The 17,744-nt window shown below is 52.2% G+C and overlaps 8 protein-coding genes across 8 annotated transcripts; 3 read left to right on the top strand and 5 right to left on the bottom strand.

Moving 5' to 3' along the window:
- Positions 1-210: 210 nt before the first annotated feature.
- Positions 211-909, bottom strand: QC762_120411 (uncharacterized protein; the record flags this gene model as incomplete). Its single annotated transcript, XM_062886472.1, has 1 exon — positions 211-909. One exon carries the CDS (start codon positions 907-909, stop codon positions 211-213), a length of 699 nt encoding a protein of 232 aa, XP_062749564.1.
- A 1,023-nt stretch (positions 910-1,932) lies between these two features.
- On the bottom strand, positions 1,933-4,421 carry QC762_120410 (uncharacterized protein). Its single transcript, XM_062886474.1, has 2 exons — positions 2,771-4,421; positions 1,933-2,684 (listed from the first exon to the last, which is right to left on the bottom strand). The coding sequence occupies exons 1-2, from the start codon at positions 3,021-3,023 to the stop codon at positions 1,996-1,998; spliced, it is 942 nt and encodes a 313-aa protein (XP_062749563.1). The 5' UTR covers positions 3,024-4,421; the 3' UTR covers positions 1,933-1,995.
- Positions 3,438-5,357, top strand: QC762_120400 (uncharacterized protein). The gene is made up of 4 exons (XM_062886473.1): positions 3,438-3,482; positions 3,553-4,487; positions 4,548-4,751; positions 4,804-5,357. The coding sequence occupies exons 2-4, from the start codon at positions 3,774-3,776 to the stop codon at positions 5,047-5,049; spliced, it is 1,164 nt and encodes a 387-aa protein (XP_062749562.1). The 5' UTR covers positions 3,438-3,482; positions 3,553-3,773; the 3' UTR covers positions 5,050-5,357.
- A 53-nt stretch (positions 5,358-5,410) lies between these two features.
- SUI1 (Eukaryotic translation initiation factor eIF-1) lies at positions 5,411-6,836 on the bottom strand. The gene is made up of 4 exons (XM_062886471.1): positions 6,506-6,836; positions 6,224-6,298; positions 5,900-6,126; positions 5,411-5,839 (listed from the first exon to the last, which is right to left on the bottom strand). The coding sequence occupies exons 1-4, from the start codon at positions 6,537-6,539 to the stop codon at positions 5,825-5,827; spliced, it is 351 nt and encodes a 116-aa protein (XP_062749561.1). The 5' UTR covers positions 6,540-6,836; the 3' UTR covers positions 5,411-5,824.
- An 875-nt stretch (positions 6,837-7,711) lies between these two features.
- On the top strand, positions 7,712-9,322 carry TRM44 (tRNA(Ser) Um(44) 2'-O-methyltransferase; the record flags this gene model as incomplete). Its single annotated transcript, XM_062886470.1, has 1 exon — positions 7,712-9,322. The coding sequence occupies one exon, from the start codon at positions 7,712-7,714 to the stop codon at positions 9,320-9,322; it is 1,611 nt and encodes a 536-aa protein (XP_062749560.1).
- Positions 9,323-9,327: 5 nt separating this feature from the next.
- On the bottom strand, positions 9,328-11,009 carry QC762_0020540 (uncharacterized protein; the record flags this gene model as incomplete). Its single annotated transcript, XM_062883073.1, has 3 exons — positions 10,231-11,009; positions 9,662-10,143; positions 9,328-9,601 (listed from the first exon to the last, which is right to left on the bottom strand). Exons 1-3 carry the CDS (start codon positions 10,480-10,482, stop codon positions 9,328-9,330), a joined length of 1,008 nt encoding a protein of 335 aa, XP_062749559.1. The 5' UTR covers positions 10,483-11,009.
- Positions 9,352-11,086, top strand: QC762_0020530 (uncharacterized protein; the record flags this gene model as incomplete). Its single annotated transcript, XM_062883072.1, has 2 exons — positions 9,352-10,487; positions 10,790-11,086. 2 exons carry the CDS (start codon positions 9,352-9,354, stop codon positions 10,896-10,898), a joined length of 1,245 nt encoding a protein of 414 aa, XP_062749558.1. The 3' UTR covers positions 10,899-11,086.
- Positions 11,087-11,193: 107 nt separating this feature from the next.
- On the bottom strand, positions 11,194-15,420 carry QC762_120360 (uncharacterized protein). The gene is made up of 2 exons (XM_062886469.1): positions 13,768-15,420; positions 11,194-13,715 (listed from the first exon to the last, which is right to left on the bottom strand). Exons 1-2 carry the CDS (start codon positions 14,139-14,141, stop codon positions 11,366-11,368), a joined length of 2,724 nt encoding a protein of 907 aa, XP_062749557.1. The 5' UTR covers positions 14,142-15,420; the 3' UTR covers positions 11,194-11,365.
- Positions 15,421-17,744: the final 2,324 nt, after the last annotated feature.

Here is a 17,744-nt window from a genome sequence, read left to right as displayed (position 1 = left end):
TAAATTGACGAAGATGCATCAATAGCTGGTTACTTTCGTCCCAGCAGCGCAGGACAGAGCCTATCCAGCTGCCAGAGGTGGATAGAAATAATTAAATAGAGGAAGACAAGATTCAGAGAAATAGATCATGGTAACAAGAGACGGAAACCACAGCTTTAATTCTGATAGACAGAACCGCTCATCAACTGCCTTCTGTCAAGGCCACCTCTTCTAACATGTATCCTCGTCCCCGGAGCTTCCCTCGTCCGAATCATCCAGCAAAGCGGCCACATCAACCCCACCCGGGGTATTCTCAATCCTGCCAATTCTCTGCTGGATTTTCGCATTCTCTAAGATGACCCTGCGCAAACGGGTTCGAACCTCTTGGGGAATCCCATTCAGTTCCTTCGCAATTTCTTCCAATTTCTGTTGATGGACATGTGAGTGAAGGATGGTGTTCGTCCAGGATCGAAGCTGATCATTGTTGTATCTCTGGTTGTCATATTCTCTGGGATTCATGATATCCTGCAACATCTTATCACTCTGGCGGAGATTCCAGAGGTGGCGATATACCCAGCCAGCTACCAACGGTGAGAAATTGCCGGGCCCAACTGGGCCTACCATTGCTTTTGTGACTGTCCCCGTGGTAAAACCGTGACGGACGGCGACTGTATCGAGAAGAACCCGTAGACGGCTTGCATTTTGTTGATAGATAATATGGGCGATGGAAATGTGGGCTTTGTCATGGGCGATTGCCCTGATGGTGTTGTGGATCTGTTGGATGTCGGCCATGGTGTAGATCTGAAGTGTCTGAAAGCAACAGCGACGCGGCAGAAAGATAATGAGAAGTAGGAGGTCCCCTCCCCACGGAACTTGCTGAGGGGAAGGCTGTGGGAAGATATAAGGTAAATGGTTGGTTGCATCATGCATGTTTCACAGGGATGATATGTTGAACCTCCCTTACTTTTCCTCATAAAGTTAGTGAGCTCATTTTGCTGGGTCACATGCGTGCGCCACGCATCCTTAGCTGAGTAAAGAATTTTCAACTCAACACAGAAGGAAGGAGCGAGCACCCTGTGGAGGAAGGAGCGACCTAGCAGCGACACAATGATAACCATCGCATTTTGCCAATGATTTACTAGCTTCTCAAACTAACAACCGGAATTAAGAGGCTGTTAAATTACTTGGAGATCAGATGTTGAGACAAAAAAAACAGTGGCTGATCACGAAAAGGGCACTTTACAATGAGCCGTGATGGGACCATTTGGGATGTCAAAGTTCAAAGTAGCTGTGTATTGTAAATAGCACTCAACCAAGAGGATAAGGAAACCCAGAACAAAGGCTTATATCCATGGGGCTGAGCTATTTCTACATAATCATCAACATGATTGATACTGCAGTGCAGTATAGATCGTGGAGGATATTAAACCTTCTTATACACATCCTTTCATCATGACTGATGTGATCTGGTTCTCTCATCTCACAGCAGTGACTCAGCTAACATTCAGAGCTTGCCGGTCAATCACACAAGCAGATTGCGGTTTACAACCTGTGCCTTAAACACAAATGCTTCTTCAGTTGCTATGCAGCCACATCAAGCATGGACTCACACCACCACGGTGTGAGCTATGATGCATCGTGTTTATATTGACTATTTGTCTAGCCGAGGCATACAGCAAAACGGTATTTGTTGTGGTTTTAGCCCGGAATGAGCAGAGGCTCAACATAACACAGATGTTGGTTCTGTCCACAGACGGTCAGGGGTATGTGGGTCCATAAATAGGGGTCAAAACAAACACAGTCCGAGAAGACACACAACACCAGAGCACCCATTTGCAAGAGTTGCCTCAAAGCAAGACTCAAGATACAGAGACAAACATTTACAGTATGAATTTACACAGACAGAATTTTTGGTTCCTGCCTAAGCCTTAGATGCTCCCTGTTTTCAGCAGAGCATCTTGTAATGTACAACTTCTCGAGCATACTGACACGACCATTTCGCCATCCCAGTTACCTCTACCTCTTCATAGCCTCCGAATGCTCCACCATCTTGACCAGCCGTTCCTCTTCCTTCCACTCATTCGGGTCCGTCGCCTTCATGCTTCCAACGATCCGCCACTCATCACGCTGCCAGGTGTGAGGGTCAACCACACAGCCAATGACTATGTTTTCAATAATATCCATCTCCTTCTCTGTTCCAGCCAGCTTCTTGCGCTCCCCATCAGCCCCGAGAACATACTGATACCGACGCTGCTTGCTAGAAATGGCCACCACCACTTGCTCAATGATGGGCGCATCCTTGCTCTTCTCGATGGGAGAGAGCTTGTGCGAAAGAACAGTAGGATAAAACCACGTCTTGGTATACTCCACCAGCTCCCATGCCATCAGCTTGTCCTTGGGACGATTGTCGATGGTAGCCTGCAGAGGCAGAGCAAGCTTGCTGGCGCAAACCTTGCGGATTGTGTCCTTGTCGCCGCTGGCGAGGGCTTCCATCATGGAGCGGTGGAGGCCCTTTGCTGTGAGAATCGCGAGCGGGTTGCTGGTTTTGAGAGCGGCACGCTTGAAGAACCGGGGCCTCGAGGAATGAACCATGGCGAACTTGGTCGCCGCCTCTCTGGCCTTGACAGTGACCCAGGTCCGGAAGAAGGCGAATCTGGACGAGAAGTCCTTGGGCCATTGGTCCCATGGAGGGCGGACAAAGGTGCCTAAAAGATAGAGCAAGACGAGCAAGTCAGACTACGGCACAAACAGCACGGCTCAACAACTGGGCCGAGTCCTGGTTCTTGCTCACCTGGAAAGATGACATTGATGGCATTTGATGTCACCTTTTGATTGAGTTTTTGTTGGGCGATTTGAGCAGAGGGGGAACGGATCTCGTCGCGCGCCGGCGCCCTGTTCGCTCTCCTGACGCTTCTGGCGAGTGCAGCGGATGTACTGAAGGAACATGTTGGCGCGACGCGTACCACGCGTGGTGATATCCTAGCGGAGGCCTGTGACGACAACACCCCCCGGACACCGAGTCCTGACCTAGATACTGAAGCCATGGTTGCTACCGCCGTACTGTGCTGACCCTGAACTTCTCCCTCCGTCCTCTTGGTCCCCGCTTCCGAAGTACCTCTACCCTGATGGCCACCCCGCCTGCGTGCTATGAGTCGGCTTGTTGCCTTGTCGGTTGCCCAGGTTGACCGCACCAATAAAGTAACGAGCCGGTATTCGTCGGCGGCGACGTCGGAAACGGTCGATCGAACGGAAGCTGTTGCGCGGGCGTAGCCGACAGCGCAACACCAGGAAACTTCGAAGCTCTCAAAATTTCGGGCGCTCGCGGCAGAAAATATGTGGGTCCAGCACACCCAATGATCGCTATCAGTTATCACCACACTCAAGACCAACCCCCACCACGGAAGGTTAAACCTCTGGAGCTTCCCAGAGGTCTGGGCGTCTCGAAGAGATGCTGACCAATGAAAGGCCGGCTTTCGTAGCCAGGGGAGCCCCTAGTAGCAATCGTTCGTGGGAGGCTTGCATCGAGCACCCCTTGTTGCGACATTGATCGCTGGGCCGCTGACGACGAGAAAGCCACTTGCACTGAAGCGAAAAGATAGACCCCAAAATCGAAATTCACATCACCGCCGTCCATCTGAACCTACCGAGATCCGGCCCCTCCGCCGCTGCCACCAAAGTATAGATTTCTCTCCACCTTCTCCCCGTCTCTTTTCGCCTTTTCCATGGAGTGGTGAAACCCCTCTCAGGTGACTCCCATTTGCTCTATGGGTATAAACTAGAGAGCCAGTGTCTTGATGTCCAACCTCGCAATGCCAGCCGCGCAGCAGCGCCGAACAGCAGCAGCAGCAGCAGCAGCGGATGGCGCACCAGGCGCAAACAGCAACACCACCACCGACTATGTCACTCATGTCACCGGCTCGACGACCACCTCCCCCGCCCGCTCAAGGGCGCAAACTCCTCGATATGTCGACAACCCGCCTCCATACAGCAGCAAGACTGCGACAACCACGGCTGTCTCAACAGCCATATCAACCGAGCCCATAACCCACCCCTCCGTCACCGCCGATCACCACCACCACCACCAGCTCCTCCGAGCCGTCACCCAATCCTCCGGCCCCGTTGCCCCCTCGTCCGGGCAAACCCAATCCACGTCCGTCCTCCGACCCCGCGTCGCCGTAGTCTTGGGCATCTCAACCCCATGGCAGATTCTCCTCTACATCAGCCGCCTCGGCTCGATCGTTCCGGGATTATGGCTCGGCCTACCATGCGTCCTCCGCCTCGTCTACATGATCTTCTCCATTCTGGTCACCAACCATGTCGTCGTTGGGAACGGACAGCACGGGTTCTCTTTTGGGAGGTTATCTAAGCCTTCTTCTGCCGTTTCCTGCACCTCACCCCCTTCTGCCCCCACGACAGAGGTACCGCCAACGAGGATACCAACCACGGGGTTTGACATTCCCTTTGAGACCAGCCTGCGGATAACAGAAACGCTGCTCGCTACCATTTGGGTATATCTGCCACCCAAATTCCCTCCCCCCATCTCCGAAGCCATGCTAACTCTCCAACAGTGCGTAGCCTCCTCCTACCTCTCCTTCTTCTTCACCGACTGCCTCATGTCCCGCTGGCTCCTGAACTACACCCCCCAAGCCACCATCGTCCGCCTCCTCGCCATATCAGCCCTAAACGGCTGGTGCACATGGGGAGTCCTCTACCTAACCGGCGGCTCCGAGGATCCCCGTCTGCTGCTACCAGGCTGGATAGTGATATCTACTGTACGTGTCCCCCTCCCTCTCCCATCCTGTCACCAACCTGACCGTCCCTTAGACCCTCACCCTCCTCTACCACCTAACCCAACGCAAAATCAACATCCGCAAGGAAACCCGCGCCTCCATCTCAGCCTTCTCCATCGCCTCCTTCACCTCCATGGTCGCCCTCCTCGCCCAGCTGCACTCCAACCGCACCGACTATCCCGACATCCCGCTTGTCACTTTTCTGTCGCAGGTCTGGGGGGTCATCACGGGGCTGGCGCTGAAGATTATGGAGTATGGGAATGTGACGAGGGATCTTTAACACGTCTCTTTCGTTTGGTTTTATTTTGGGCACTCTTCGAGGGAGTCATGGATCTTGTCAAGTTGCCGTTCCTGTTTTCTTTTTCTGTTTCTTTTTGCTGTTTCTTTCTCTGTCTTTTTGGGTTCGAGTTTTATACCTATCCTTATTTAAAGATTGGGATTGTGGAAACGGTCAAATGGGGGAATGGTTCAGGCAAATGTGGTAGCATTGGCGTCATGGTTATTTTTAGATCTTGTTTACACGCAAAAAACATGGTGATAATCCCGTTCGGCTTGATACGATTTGATGGCAGCAAGTCATCAGTCACAACAGCAACATGTATCAGACTCAGACAACAACGCAGTCGTTGCGAGCACAGCTGGTTGACAGATGCAGCATACACATATCAAACCAGGCATATCAAGACTGTCATGGCACAAGTTTATCGCAACTTATGATCCCATTGCCCCAAGACCGCAGATTTCATAATGAAAGGCTTGCGTCTTGCATCGTTCCAGAGATTTTGAAAACCACCAGAAATCGACTACCTAAGCGAACGACGATCTGTATCGCGCAAAAAAAAAAATAGAGCCTTTCCTTCCCAAAAAACCTCCTGCAACAATGTTGCTAGAGTAAAAAGGACGTCCGTAACCATCGTGGGGTATCATGTCATTATGCCGCTGGACCCAACCAAGGGTCCTCTCAGCGCTCGTAGCGACACTACTTTCGTAGACGCTGCTCCGTATTCCCCAGAGGGGGACTCGAAGTGAGCTACGGCACGTGTGACATGCCGGACTTAGAAGCCGTGCACCTGCCGAGTATCAGTTAGCATGCTGTCTCGGTGTGTTGTGACGGTGTAGATACTGCATACCTTGATGGTCTTGTCATCGAGGCCGAGGCCATTCTCCTTATCAGTGAGGAACTCCTTGATCTTGGTACGCTGATCACCCTGGAGCTGGATCACCTCGCCCATCTCGGTGTCACTGATGATGGTGCCATTGCAAGCGAACTCTTTCTTGACAACCTTAAGAATCTTCTTGTGGTCGAACTTGCTCGGAATACCCTGAACGGTGGTCAGAGTCTTACGTCCATTACGCTCTGTGACAATGTTAGCACTTGTCTTGTTGTTGGTGAACTCACACGTGGTTGGCAGCTCAAGGCCAGGGCCACGTGAGGATAAAGTGTAAACACATACGCTGAATGCGGATATGGATATACTCCTGAGTCTGTTTGGTCTTGCCCGAGTCCTCGTCGGCTTCGGCGAAGGGATCTGTAGGACAAGTGGCGGTCAGCAATGCTTCTTTGATGAACGGCGCAATGTGCTTCGATGTTTTGGACGTGGACCAGGTGGCAGTGACTCCACAAGGCTGTGAACGAGGTTGCGTATGACGGTGACGCGCCGTCAACATCCATCACAAACGTGGGCGGCGCGAAAACGCGGATGATGGGTGGTGTGCGAGAACGATGATGAACGTACCGTAGGTCTTGAGGTTTTCGATTTCGGTGGACATAAACTCGAAGTTTTCGGGGTGTGCTTGGGAGAAGGGTTTTATTTGGTGACGGGGAAGAGAGCGACCGACGACTGTAGAGTGTCTCGCTATGTGCAGAGTCAAAAATCGGGAGTGCTGGGTGGGCTAGTTATAGCTTTCGGGGTGCCGAGAAAGTATGCGGGCGGTGATGCTGCGATGGATGGCAAGATGATGATTAGGTCCGGTAGATAGAAGGGGAAGAGAGTGGAAATGGCGAGGTGAGGGGAAGAGGGAGGATGGGTAGGTGGGGCGAACGGTCTTTTCAGGCAACAAGGCCGCGAAAGGGCCCTGGTTGGGTTGGCCACTAAGGCACCGCCATCTACGAAGGGTGGGGCAATGATTCACCAAACGTACCGCACGCGTACCTCGGAGAGCGAAGCTTGCGGAACCTCCTGCAAGTTGCCTCTTTGTCTACCTCGGGGTACTTTTGCTATATCATATTGCAGGGGTGGGATGTTGCGTCACAAGGCTCTGGTCACCCAGCACTGTTCACCGTTTTGGGAGTTTATTCGTTCGCTCTTCGCCAGAGCAATTCTCTATCCGATAACGAGAGCAGGGACGACAGGGTGCCTCTGGGTCTGCGCAGTCAACCTGTATTGAAACTTTTGCGCCGTCAAAGCATTGTTTTCTGTTTTCTGTTTTCTTAAGTCCATGAATGAATGCAACGCGGCTGCAATTCATCGATCGCTGCCCTGGACTAATCGACGGGAAGCCCGCCGTTCCGTCGGCTGGGCCGCGGGGCAGGTGGACTTGGTGATGCGCATCAATGACATGGGACCCGATGCTTGCCAGTCTTCTCCGGATTTGGACATGTAACGTTTGCCATAGATGTGTCACCAGTGGTGTAAAATCACATAATTCAATGGTGAAGCCCAGTCATAGGCCATCATGATGGAGACCCGAGACAGGCTTCGAGAGGCTCAGCAAGCACAAGATTGTCAAAACCATCCGCCACCATCGGGGACTGGTTCCCTGTGACAAGCTCACCACCAGGGCCTTGCGCCAAGCCTTTTTTGCCCCTCGGTGCTTCTCCGTCGCCTTCTCGGCCGACCCCTGTGAGGTGAGCCTGTCCCTCGACCGACGGCAGTGATTTGCCTCACACACGACCGGTGACGACCCGAGCGCGAGACAACAGAAAGCAGCCGTGGCTCGCAATGGCATTCAGGCCGGAAGAGTTGGCGCTTGACACACCACCCGTCATCTTCGAGGATGCCAGTCACAGCAGCGGCAACACACACACCACCCCAACAAAGGCAACATGGCGACCCTTGTACCGCCACGAGTGTGCGTTTGGACCTCCGGTGTTTGACAGTGTCATGGACAACTTGATCCGAAATCCAAACATCAACTCGACATGGCTTTTCCGTGCGGATATCCTGCACGACGCACAGGATGGTCCCGCCAACCCGGCAACCCCAGCCGACGAGGCTGATAGCCTGGCCTTCGTGGCCGACATTCCCTCCTTTGTCGGGTTTGAGCTCCAGCGGCATGTCATCCGCAAGCTTATACCAAGAAACACCCTCAGAGACAAGCCTCTTGACCAGACATGCCTCATCTACAAGAGCAACCCTGGTGGGGAGGCTGTTGAGCGGACTCTCGTCATCTATCTCCCGCATGTATCCACGCCCTCGGATATGCCCTTCTACCACCCAGTAGTCAAGGGCATAGCATTTGTTCATGAATGGACGCCGGCAGAGTCCTGCGGGTCCATCTCCCTCTCCTACCTCTTCTTTGACGAGCAGGACCGAACCGTTGACAAGCTCATACGGACCGCTTTCCAGCTGCTCATGGTCATTCACAAGCACGGCAAGGGCCGGGTTCAGGGCTATCAAAAGAGAGTCCATCACGATGTGTTGCTTCCTCAAGCGCGGGTGCAAGACACGTACACCAAGTTGAAACAAAAGCATGCGAGAAGTCTCATCAAGGGTTGGGCAGAGCAGACGGATCCCGAAAAACACATCTTTGAGGACATTTGTATCGCAGCTTTCATGATCGAGCTGTGGAGGGACATGTATGGCGAGGGACCGTTTCCTGGATTCGTTGATGTTGGCTGCGGGAATGGACTGCTCGTCCACATTCTAAATCAAGAAGGGTTTTCCGGTTGGGGCTTCGATGCTAGGTCACGAACGTCGTGGGCGTCGTACAGCACCAGAGTCAGGTCTTTGTCGGGGGAGGAGCAAGATTCACTTCGTGAGCTGGTTTTGCTGCCGACATATGTCAGCAGAGGCGGGTCCGGTGATGGCTTTGACGAACAAAAGGCCCATGATGGCGTCTTTCCAAAAGGGACATTTATCATCTCCAACCACGCCGACGAGCTGACGCCTTGGACTCCTATCCTTGCGGCTGTCTCCGACTGTCCGTTCATTTCTATCCCTTGCTGCAGCCATGATCTCAGCGGAAAGCTGTTCCGAGCATCGCCACCAAAGGACAAGACCAAGGCCGACTCGACTTACTCCTCGTTCGTGGGATGGGTGTCAGAGATAGCAGCTGAATGCGGCTGGGAGGTTGAGCAGGAAATGCTCCGGATCCCATCTACACGCAACGCAGCGATCGTTGGACGTAAGCGGACTGGAGATATCTCTTCGGTCGATGTCCCAGCCTTGGTGCACAAATACGGCGGCACCGCTGGTTACTTCGATGCTGTGGTTCGACTGATGAAGCAGCCACCGTCAACCCACGAGCACGAAGCCAGCGACACTGGCCCGTCGGTTGGGAAAAAGTCAAAGGGCAAAAAGCCGAAACAAAAACAGCACAAAGCCGGTTGATAACATTAATCTAGATCTGGCACAGGCAGATGATCCACCAGCTTGAGATTATGCAAGCCCAACTTTGCCAACGCCTCCTTGGCCAGGTCGTCTCTCAGCTTCTCTGTGTCCTTTTGCGTGGTGAGCACAAAGTCATGTTTGAGCAGCCATGTGCCTTCCTCGACCCCATATTTCTCCGCTGTCTCCTTGTCTACCTTGCCAAGCTCGATAACGAGGCTCTTTTTGACGCCAAAGACGGCATCCGAGGTCTCGTAGGGGTCACCCTTAAGGTACAGTGCCCTTATCTGATCATCAGCATCCCAATTCCTCCCAGAAAGCACGGCCAAGGTGAGAACTCACGTGATCAACTTATCCCAACCCTCCTTCTCAAACATGAAGTGAATATGCGCCGGCCTCCACGGATGTCTCCCCAGCCTCTCCAGCAGCTTCCCCACCGGCCCATCATGCGGGATTGGGTAGCTCACCGGCTTCAACCCCTTGAACCAGAACCGGCCCTCCTCATCACTCAGCATGACGCACCTCTCGCTCGGCTCGTTCCGGTCGCTGTGCTGGACGTCATAATGCCCGCTGCTGTCCGTCTCCCAGATATCAATCTTGATGCCCTCAATGGGGTTCCCAGCCGTGTCTCTGACGGTACAAACGGCAAGCATCGGCTCACCCGCCGGGTCGGAGGTCATCGAGGCGCCGTTCTCGAGGAGGGGCGCATCGTGGGTGTGGAAGGGGCCGAGGACGGAGCCCTCGGTTGCGCCGGCGGGTTTGGGGTGGTTGATGTTGTCGAGGAGCAGGGAGAGGCCGAGGGTGTCGGAGAGGAGGATGAATTCCTGTTTGTCTCCCCACATCAGCACCTGATACCTTACTGCCTACCGCCCTCCCTGAACCACCAGATGTCGGAAACAGATGCGACCTACATTCCGCACCTCGCTGCAGATCTTCCCACAAGCAATCAAAAACTCCAGCCCGGCCATCCACTCGTCCGTGCTCAGCCGCGTCTCCCTCGCAAAGTCATGCAGGTGCGTCACCAGTCTCGACAGCAAATACGTCAACCGCTGGTCGTCCGACTGGCTGTTAATCCTGATGGTATTCGGCGTGATGTTGTCAATCGTCAAGTCCAAAAGCGGCGGGCCGACAGGGCCGGAGTTTTCTCTGCGCGGTTCCGCCATTCTGCGTATGTTTTCTTCTTTGCGGTGTGCCGGTGGTGGTGTGTGAGTTCTCGCTTGTCGAGACGCGACAGAGGGGAGGTAAGAGATATCAATGGGTAAAAAACAGAGAGGAATGGAAAAGTGTTTGGTCGGCAGGCAGGCTGTATCTTATAAGGTACCTCCCGGCAACAAACCTCCGCCTGTCTTGCGCCCTGTGGTGTAATTATGCCCATATATATCCACCCACCGGCTCTTATACAATCATCTCCTAATCAGACTAACCATCACCTCATGACCTTGTAAGCTCTTTACTTACCCGGGGATCCAGAACCGAAAAGAGCCAGACCAACCCAGCCATCACCAAGCTAGTTTCAAGGAGTTTGGGTAAAGAATCCCGACTCCCCATCACCCAATGGTACAACCCGCCAAAGCAGTGACAACCCCCATGATGTAAGGCCCGAAAGCCCGGACAATTGGGACCGAGCAAACAAACCCAACTGATGTGAGGCCCTTCATGTGGGGCATTCGGGGACTGCAAGAGGGGACCGTGGAGGGGCTCGGGAGTTGAAGCGGGGTCGCTAAACGGATGACGCAGGCTTACCCAACCCGTGGGAAACAACAGGGGACCATGTTATTCCTCTGGGGGGCAGCTGTTTTCGGGAGTTGATGTTTGTTCTTACGAGGATTGAGAGTAAATGGGAAACAATGTTGGATTTTGCAAAAAGATGTAAAAAGACGCCAAAAACACCCACTATGCAAGATTCCTCCCAAGAAATCATCATCAAGACCCCCAGAATTCTATTCAACACTGACTCATAAACGAGAGACAAGAAAAAGTCCGTGACGCTGTTGCCGTGACATTATTACAATCATCCTAATTTGAAGAAGTATTAGTCTTGCAAGACTACTCGTCTGGTTCCGCAGCCTCTGGCAATGTCGATGGACGAGTGAGCGCCGGCAACCCAAACGTCTCCCGGGTCGGTGTCGGAGTGCTGGCCTTCTCATGGATACTCGACGCCCTCGACGTGGACTGTGACCTGAAGCTGCGGTAGCTGGCTTGCGGTCGGACGTGAGAGGTGGTCGATTCACCCGACACCCTGGCATTGTCCCTGGTCATCATGCTACTGCCATCGTCTGGTGTAACGGTAAAAGTGATTCCACTCAACCGTTTGGCGAGAGTACTATCCGGCCGCTCTAGCAAAGCCGGATCCGCACACTCTCTTGAAGACCACGACATGCGACTCGCACGACCCGTCCGAGGCAGACTCCCCGTACTCAGCCAAGATCTGGCACTACCAGCCTGGCTGTGACGGCCACGAGGCTGCTCGGTCAAGGATTGGTCGCTTCCTTTTTCACGGAGCGACTGTTGCGAATTGTATACAGTGCTGCCGTCAAAGTCATCTTCGATCTTAGAGCCACGTCGAACACCAGTGACGGAAAAGTGTGGCGATGGCGGTGTTGTTGGTCCTTTTATCTCATCATCCTTCGAGACCAGTCCCCTGGGGGGTTTCCATCTGTCTTGTGCCTTTGTCTGCATCTTTTCAAAATAACGGATGCGAACCTTGTCGAGCCATCGTGGCGTGAACTCTTCTTGATTCCGTAGTAGCGAAAGCCTCGAAGAAAGGGCGCTCAAGATAATCAAGATGATCAAGGCAACGGTAGTGAAGCCCTGGATCACAATGATGATTACCCCGAGCGCAGTGGTGATAATACGGTTGACTTTGAGCTGAGGAAGAAAAGCAATCGAGATGCCGGTGGTCAATATCTTGCAAAGGCCGAGTATCCAGACACCCATAGCCGTGTTTCGAGTTCCTTCGAAGGGTTTTGAGATAGCGCTGATGGCAAGGTTGACTATGTCAAGCGCCAGTACACCGTAAACCTGCACAAGAGGAACGTCCCCAGCTCCTCCTATGAAAGCTGCTCGAACAAATGAATATGTAATGTAGTAAGCAAAGAACCACCACCGTGTGCGTCTGTAGCGCGCTGTGAGCCATGCAAATCTCTTAACGTACAGCTGATCTAGATGGACGGTAGGGTAGTCGTCGTCGTGGTTGTTGTGTCGAAGGCGATAGACTGGGATGCTGAGGATAGGCTTGACCTCCAAGTTGTGCTCCTTTATCCTGGTCTCCAAAATTATTGAAACACGCCACGTTGATCGGTAGAAAACAGCCCGGTCCTTCGTGATGGTGAAAGTACCGTGTCGAGTTCGACACCAGACCCCATACGCCACTAGCGACGTCACCCCCATCAAAACAACGAAGAACACCACAGCCGCAACTGCTATCGCGCCAACAGAGCCCCGAATTTTGAACTGGAAAATAGCCAGGGTCATAAGCATGAAGAACCCAATAACCAGTGTTCGTAACAGAGCATGGCCGAGGAATCCGACCCAGTAGCTTCGAAAGTAGGCAAGCCTATCCTCTTTGACTAGCCTCGCTTTCGCGAGACCCTCAAACAAGATCTTGACACCAATGACGGCAAACATGACCAAAGCGACGGCTATCAGAAACCAAAGCAAGCCGAACACAAAGGCATCGGCAGCTGGAATTCCAATTGCCGCCAGCGTTGCAGGAAAGCCACTCCAAGTGCCTGGAAGTGGTAACCCAGGGGCTACTGGATCACCACCCCATTCATACCGCCAAGGATCAGTGGCGTTGAACGAGCCCCTGGTCATCAGAGATCGCCCATAGATCTTGTCAACTAAATGTTCTCCTCTGTTGATAATCATAGGACCGGAACCATCGACGTGCCCCAGGTTCCCCTGGACGCCTGCAAAAGAGTGGATCGACTGGACAAAAGGGGGCGCGTAGATGAAGCCAGCGGACCAGGCAAAGTTTGACCACCATGCAACGAGGATCGATGGCCACTTGACAGAAAGTGCCCCCGAGAAGAATATTGTCTGGAAGGTATCGAATACGATGAAGACCGAGAGCGAATGAGCGTGGTGCATCCTCATGTGAGGGACGCTTATTCCGTATGCCGCAGTGGAAAATGAGGCGATGATGGCGACCATTGTGAAAAGGCCCATGAAGGGCGCGATAGCATACGCGTGCGAAAGACTCTTCCCGTTCTGCATGGCAGCTTGGAAACATCCAGCCTCTTGTTGACCAGAGCTGGCAAAGATTTGCACTCGAGTTGTGCCTTCGAAATCGGGTATCTCGTAAGCAATGTCAGGTATGCCCCCTATCTGCTGTGGGCCAACACGAATTTCTACCCAGGCTCGGAATGGCACATCAGGAAGAACAGGACATAGACTGCATGTTTGTAAGTATACGTCTTTCAAGTCCGGAGCCAATTCGGACTCACCTAGCAATGTTGAGGTTGCAAGGATTCACGATCTTATCAAATCGGTTCTCGCCATATGCATCAACAGCAATGCGCATCATCAGGGACTCGTTCCTCAAACTGCTAGTGCCGTCCATATGAAGCACTATCGTCATGTTGTCGGCATAATACGCAGCATCAAATTTGCTGATGCTGAATAGACTGTTTCCGCCCATGCAGTCGCCATAATCACCAGTATAGAGAGCTGGATACCGATTTGCAGCGAGTTCTCGTGTCACACCATCAACATCTGTCCCTGTCGTGAACATGACCTTAGCAGCCCTCGACAGAGACGTGAATAGGATGATATGCAAGAGCATTGTAAGGCGTGTCCGTTGGCCACTCCATGTTGCCATTGTGAAGTGGAGGCTTCCCGTCCTCGGCTTGAGGCCCAGACCAGAGCCTTGTACACAGCCGTGATGTACAACCAGGGTCGGTACTGTGCCGATGATGATATCGATGAGGCCAAGGTATGGATATGAATACTGTCTTGGGCTGGTAATCTGTGACCATCGAGGACTGCCTTCCAGTGACTGTGCTTGTAATCGTTCCTGGAAGGAGAGACGCTCACGGGCCAGGTGTCGTCGGTACAGGAAGATTCGAGATCGTTGGCAAATGCCGAGGTGGAGAAATGTTGACGTTGGTGTTGAAAGCTTAATAACGCCTCTTCCGTCAGGATTTCGTGGGAGTTGTTGGCTGGCTGGCTGATGTTGGCAGCGGGCAGCGGTCTGGAGCTATCCGTTGAGCGAACGTTGTGTGGTTGGTGACACGCTGAAGGCATTCGGGGCGTCGATCTAGCCAGAGCCTGGCCTCTGTTCTTGAGCTGTGAAAATAAACAAAACTCAGATCTTGAATCTACGCTGAAGGTCGGATGTCGGGAGCTGCTTGCCTGATTTTGCTCCAGGGAAGGGACTGCCAGAAGATTCGGCCTAAGGTATGCTCATGGAGATTTCCAATCTGGCACAACTGAAATTATCCAGTCCGGGCCTGGTATACCGTCAGTAAGATTTGTGAGAGATGTCAAAACAGCCTGCAACACGGCAACCGCATGTCGATTGGGTGGCGGGGTCTCGGGAACACGATGAGCAGCGTGGGACAGTCTGGTGGTTTAATATGCCCGCCCGTCCACTCCATCACTGCCAAGATGGGACACCCTCACCTGCCAGACCGATCTCTTGGACCTGCTTCTCCCTCCGCATGCTGGCGACCGTTGCAATTGCGATGTTCCCTGGGACCCCCACCATCAAATAGCCACCCCACCTCGTCACCGGTTGAAACTCCATCTCCAAAATGAACGATGGGACTCCCATATCGCGAGGCGATCGGCTCTACTTCAAAAGACACAGGAATCTTCTTCTCTAGATAAGAGAGTTTGCTGTACAAAGTATTGTATTCCAAGCCTCCCCTCTGTTGAGCACTTTTTCCTTTAACCCGTCATTCAATAGTAGTTGTTTGATTTGCTTTCTGCAAGAGCAACCCTTCCAGCTCACCTCTTTTGATACCTGTCCCTGACAGGATCTGATAAGGCAACCGCTCTCTCCCCTTGCAGCTTCCCGTCCCTTGCTGCCAGCCGGTTCGATCCGTTGGCAAGAAGGTGTCACTTGCCTGTAGATGTCAACACTCCCAGGTCCCAACTTTCTGCCATCATATCATAAACCATGCCTCAAAAGCAAGCTAATAGGTACTTTAAATATCTCTGAAGGTCTTTTAACTATCTTTAAAAGCTTATTAAACATTTTGAAAGGTCTAATAATTGTCTTTCAAGGCATAGTTCACTATATAATAGGTGCTTAACCTACATTTATATGTCAATGATTTTGTAGTATAGGGGCCACTGCTGTAAGTTGCAAGCGAAGATGCCGGTGGTATGTACATGTAACGAACCCCTGTACAGAACCTCTGAAAGGGATACGGGTTGAAGGTAACTTCTGACAATTGGTTCGGTGCAGCTAAACAGTGCACAACAAGATGTCTCAATGTAAACACAAGATACCGTGAATACAATCTGAATTGCATACTGCGGAACTGTCTATCTCCACCAGCCAGTTCCTCCGTATATATAGACCGGTTTATCACCATTATCACTCGTCGTTCATCGAAGGCTGGTGATAATCGTGATTATCACCTTTGGCACTAGTGATAATACGACTTCCCCACTTTTCCTGTTCCAGTGGTTGGACGAGTCGCGCCCCGCGCTCCCCACTTATGTCAGGTCCGTGACAGATATCTAGGTTATAATTTTTATATTATAGTTGCTTTAGGATTATATCGTTCGAGGGTCCTATATTTGTAATATTAGATATAATTAAAGTTATTTTCCCTTTAACTATAATATTTTAAAGTAATATTTTTTCATATACTTTTTACGTCGGAAGGAGTTTTTGTATAACGATTTATTCCTTTTGTTTCTTCTATAGTATTTTAGCATAAACACATGAGTTCAGTCTGTACAAGGCAAGTCGTTAGAGGAAGGTACGAGTTCCTATGGACCCTGTGTCTCCTCTGGAAAATATGCGGTAGTTATTCGGTGCCGTTACCCGGCTTTCCATCACAAGATCTCCAAATCTGACAACATGAGGCTCAACCTGAGAGAGGCATCTGGGTCCAAGTCCTACCTTTTTTGTTAACATAATGTGTTCCTGGACTGCTCTCGGCCCCCTTTTTTTGGACTTTAGTAGATGGCGATCATGTCTTGGACTAGCAATAATACGAAGAAATATCCAGAAGAAGCTTCCGGCTGACGCTGCCAAGCTCTGGACAGCGGTCTATTGCACCTCTGCTGACTCACCTTGCAGGTAGCCTTTCTTGGGTAATCCACAGATCCTGATAAAAAGAGATGGCAGCTTGAATTGCTGGCCATGTATGTGGTCATCTGAACGGGCATGTTTGTGTGCGTGTGCATTTTCCGCCCCTGTTCAATGAAGGCTGGACAACAACGCCCCGAATCAGACCGGGAACTAACGACGGAGTTCTCCGTTTGCTCACCGCATAGGGCAGTGAAGCGGGGAGGTCCCGATTCGTTCACACAAACCAAAGCCAGAAAACGGTCCAGGTTGAAGGTGGGGAACGACACAACGCACAACAACCAAAATGCCACCTGCACAGCAAAAGAGAGGGTTCGGTGGAAGAGGGGAACCACATATCGGCGATTCTGGCTCAAATAAGGTGCGGATCTGTGCTTTGGGTGCATGCTCAAGAGAAGTCGGCGACGCATGGGTGCGGCGTATAAGCCAAGCCAAGCCCTGCTCCCGAACGAGCCAAAAAATTGCGTGAGCAGTGAGGAGCCGCGCCCTCCACCGGATACCATTTGTTCAACCGCTGTGATAGGTGTATGTTGAAGCTCGAACCTCCAGGTTGTCAGATCGGAGGCACCCGGTCCTGTTGCACGATTTTCCTGGCAGATATTGTGCCGACTGAAGCCTCCCCCTTCCCCTGGTGGTCAGCTGCAAGCCACACGACGACGCCGTTCGAAACACTTGGGAGTAGTTATTGACGAATAGCAGTTTGGAGTGTTTCGGGCTCTTGCAGCTTCTCGAAGAATACTGCTTTTTCGAGGGTGGGAAGCACAGCTCGGAAAGAGCTGACGGAGGAGACGGGGTTAGTTTGTTCGGGCATCGAAGGGGACAATGCAGTTTTGAGAAGAACCGCCGAACTGGGGAAGCATATATCAAAGAAGTGTAAAGCTGTCCAGACGGATCAGAGCACAGACCATAAGTGACTCTGGGGGTGAAGGAAGGCAATCCTGGTGCACCGGGCAGCCAAACAACATCCATGAAGCCCCGTTCCCCGGGTTCAGTCACCTGGTTGCGCCTGCTGGGCCACCCCCTTGAGGACTCAAGCTCGAGCGTGGGGCTTTGTAGCACACACGACTGCTGTGAGGAACTGTGCGAGCTTCTGGAATCGCACAAGGATGTCCAAGATAGCTGCGCTCTCGGGTCAACAACGGAGACTTTGTGGCA

Source organism: Podospora pseudocomata (genome assembly GCF_035222375.1).
Source record: "Podospora pseudocomata strain CBS 415.72m chromosome 1 map unlocalized CBS415.72m_1, whole genome shotgun sequence".
Classification (NCBI taxonomy): Eukaryota; Fungi; Ascomycota; class Sordariomycetes; order Sordariales; family Podosporaceae; genus Podospora; species Podospora pseudocomata.
The sequence above is the reverse complement of the archived record's forward strand: the minus strand, read 5'-3'. Positions and strand labels throughout refer to the sequence as shown.

Coding starts and splice junctions, on each gene's coding strand:
- QC762_120360 (XM_062886469.1), bottom strand. CDS start 14,141: ATGGCAACATGGAGTGGCCAACGGACACGCCTTACAATGCTCTTGCAT. Junction 13,716..13,767: donor TGCAACCTCAACATTGCTAG/GTGAGTCCGAAT, acceptor ACAAACATGCAG/TCTATGTCCTGTTCTTCCTG.
- QC762_120410 (XM_062886474.1), bottom strand. CDS start 3,023: ATGGCTTCAGTATCTAGGTCAGGACTCGGTGTCCGGGGGGTGTTGTCG. Junction 2,685..2,770: donor CATCAATGTCATCTTTCCAG/GTGAGCAAGAAC, acceptor TCTATCTTTTAG/GCACCTTTGTCCGCCCTCCA.
- SUI1 (XM_062886471.1), bottom strand. CDS start 6,539: ATGTCCACCGAAATCGAAAACCTCAAGACCTACG. Junction 6,299..6,505: donor CGAAAACCTCAAGACCTACG/GTACGTTCATCA, acceptor CTTGTCCTACAG/ATCCCTTCGCCGAAGCCGAC. Junction 6,127..6,223: donor TATCCATATCCGCATTCAGC/GTATGTGTTTAC, acceptor ACATTGTCACAG/AGCGTAATGGACGTAAGACT.
- QC762_120400 (XM_062886473.1), top strand. CDS start 3,774: ATGTCCAACCTCGCAATGCCAGCCGCGCAGCAGCGCCGAACAGCAGCA. Junction 4,488..4,547: donor CGCTGCTCGCTACCATTTGG/GTATATCTGCCA, acceptor ACTCTCCAACAG/TGCGTAGCCTCCTCCTACCT. Junction 4,752..4,803: donor GCTGGATAGTGATATCTACT/GTACGTGTCCCC, acceptor ACCGTCCCTTAG/ACCCTCACCCTCCTCTACCA.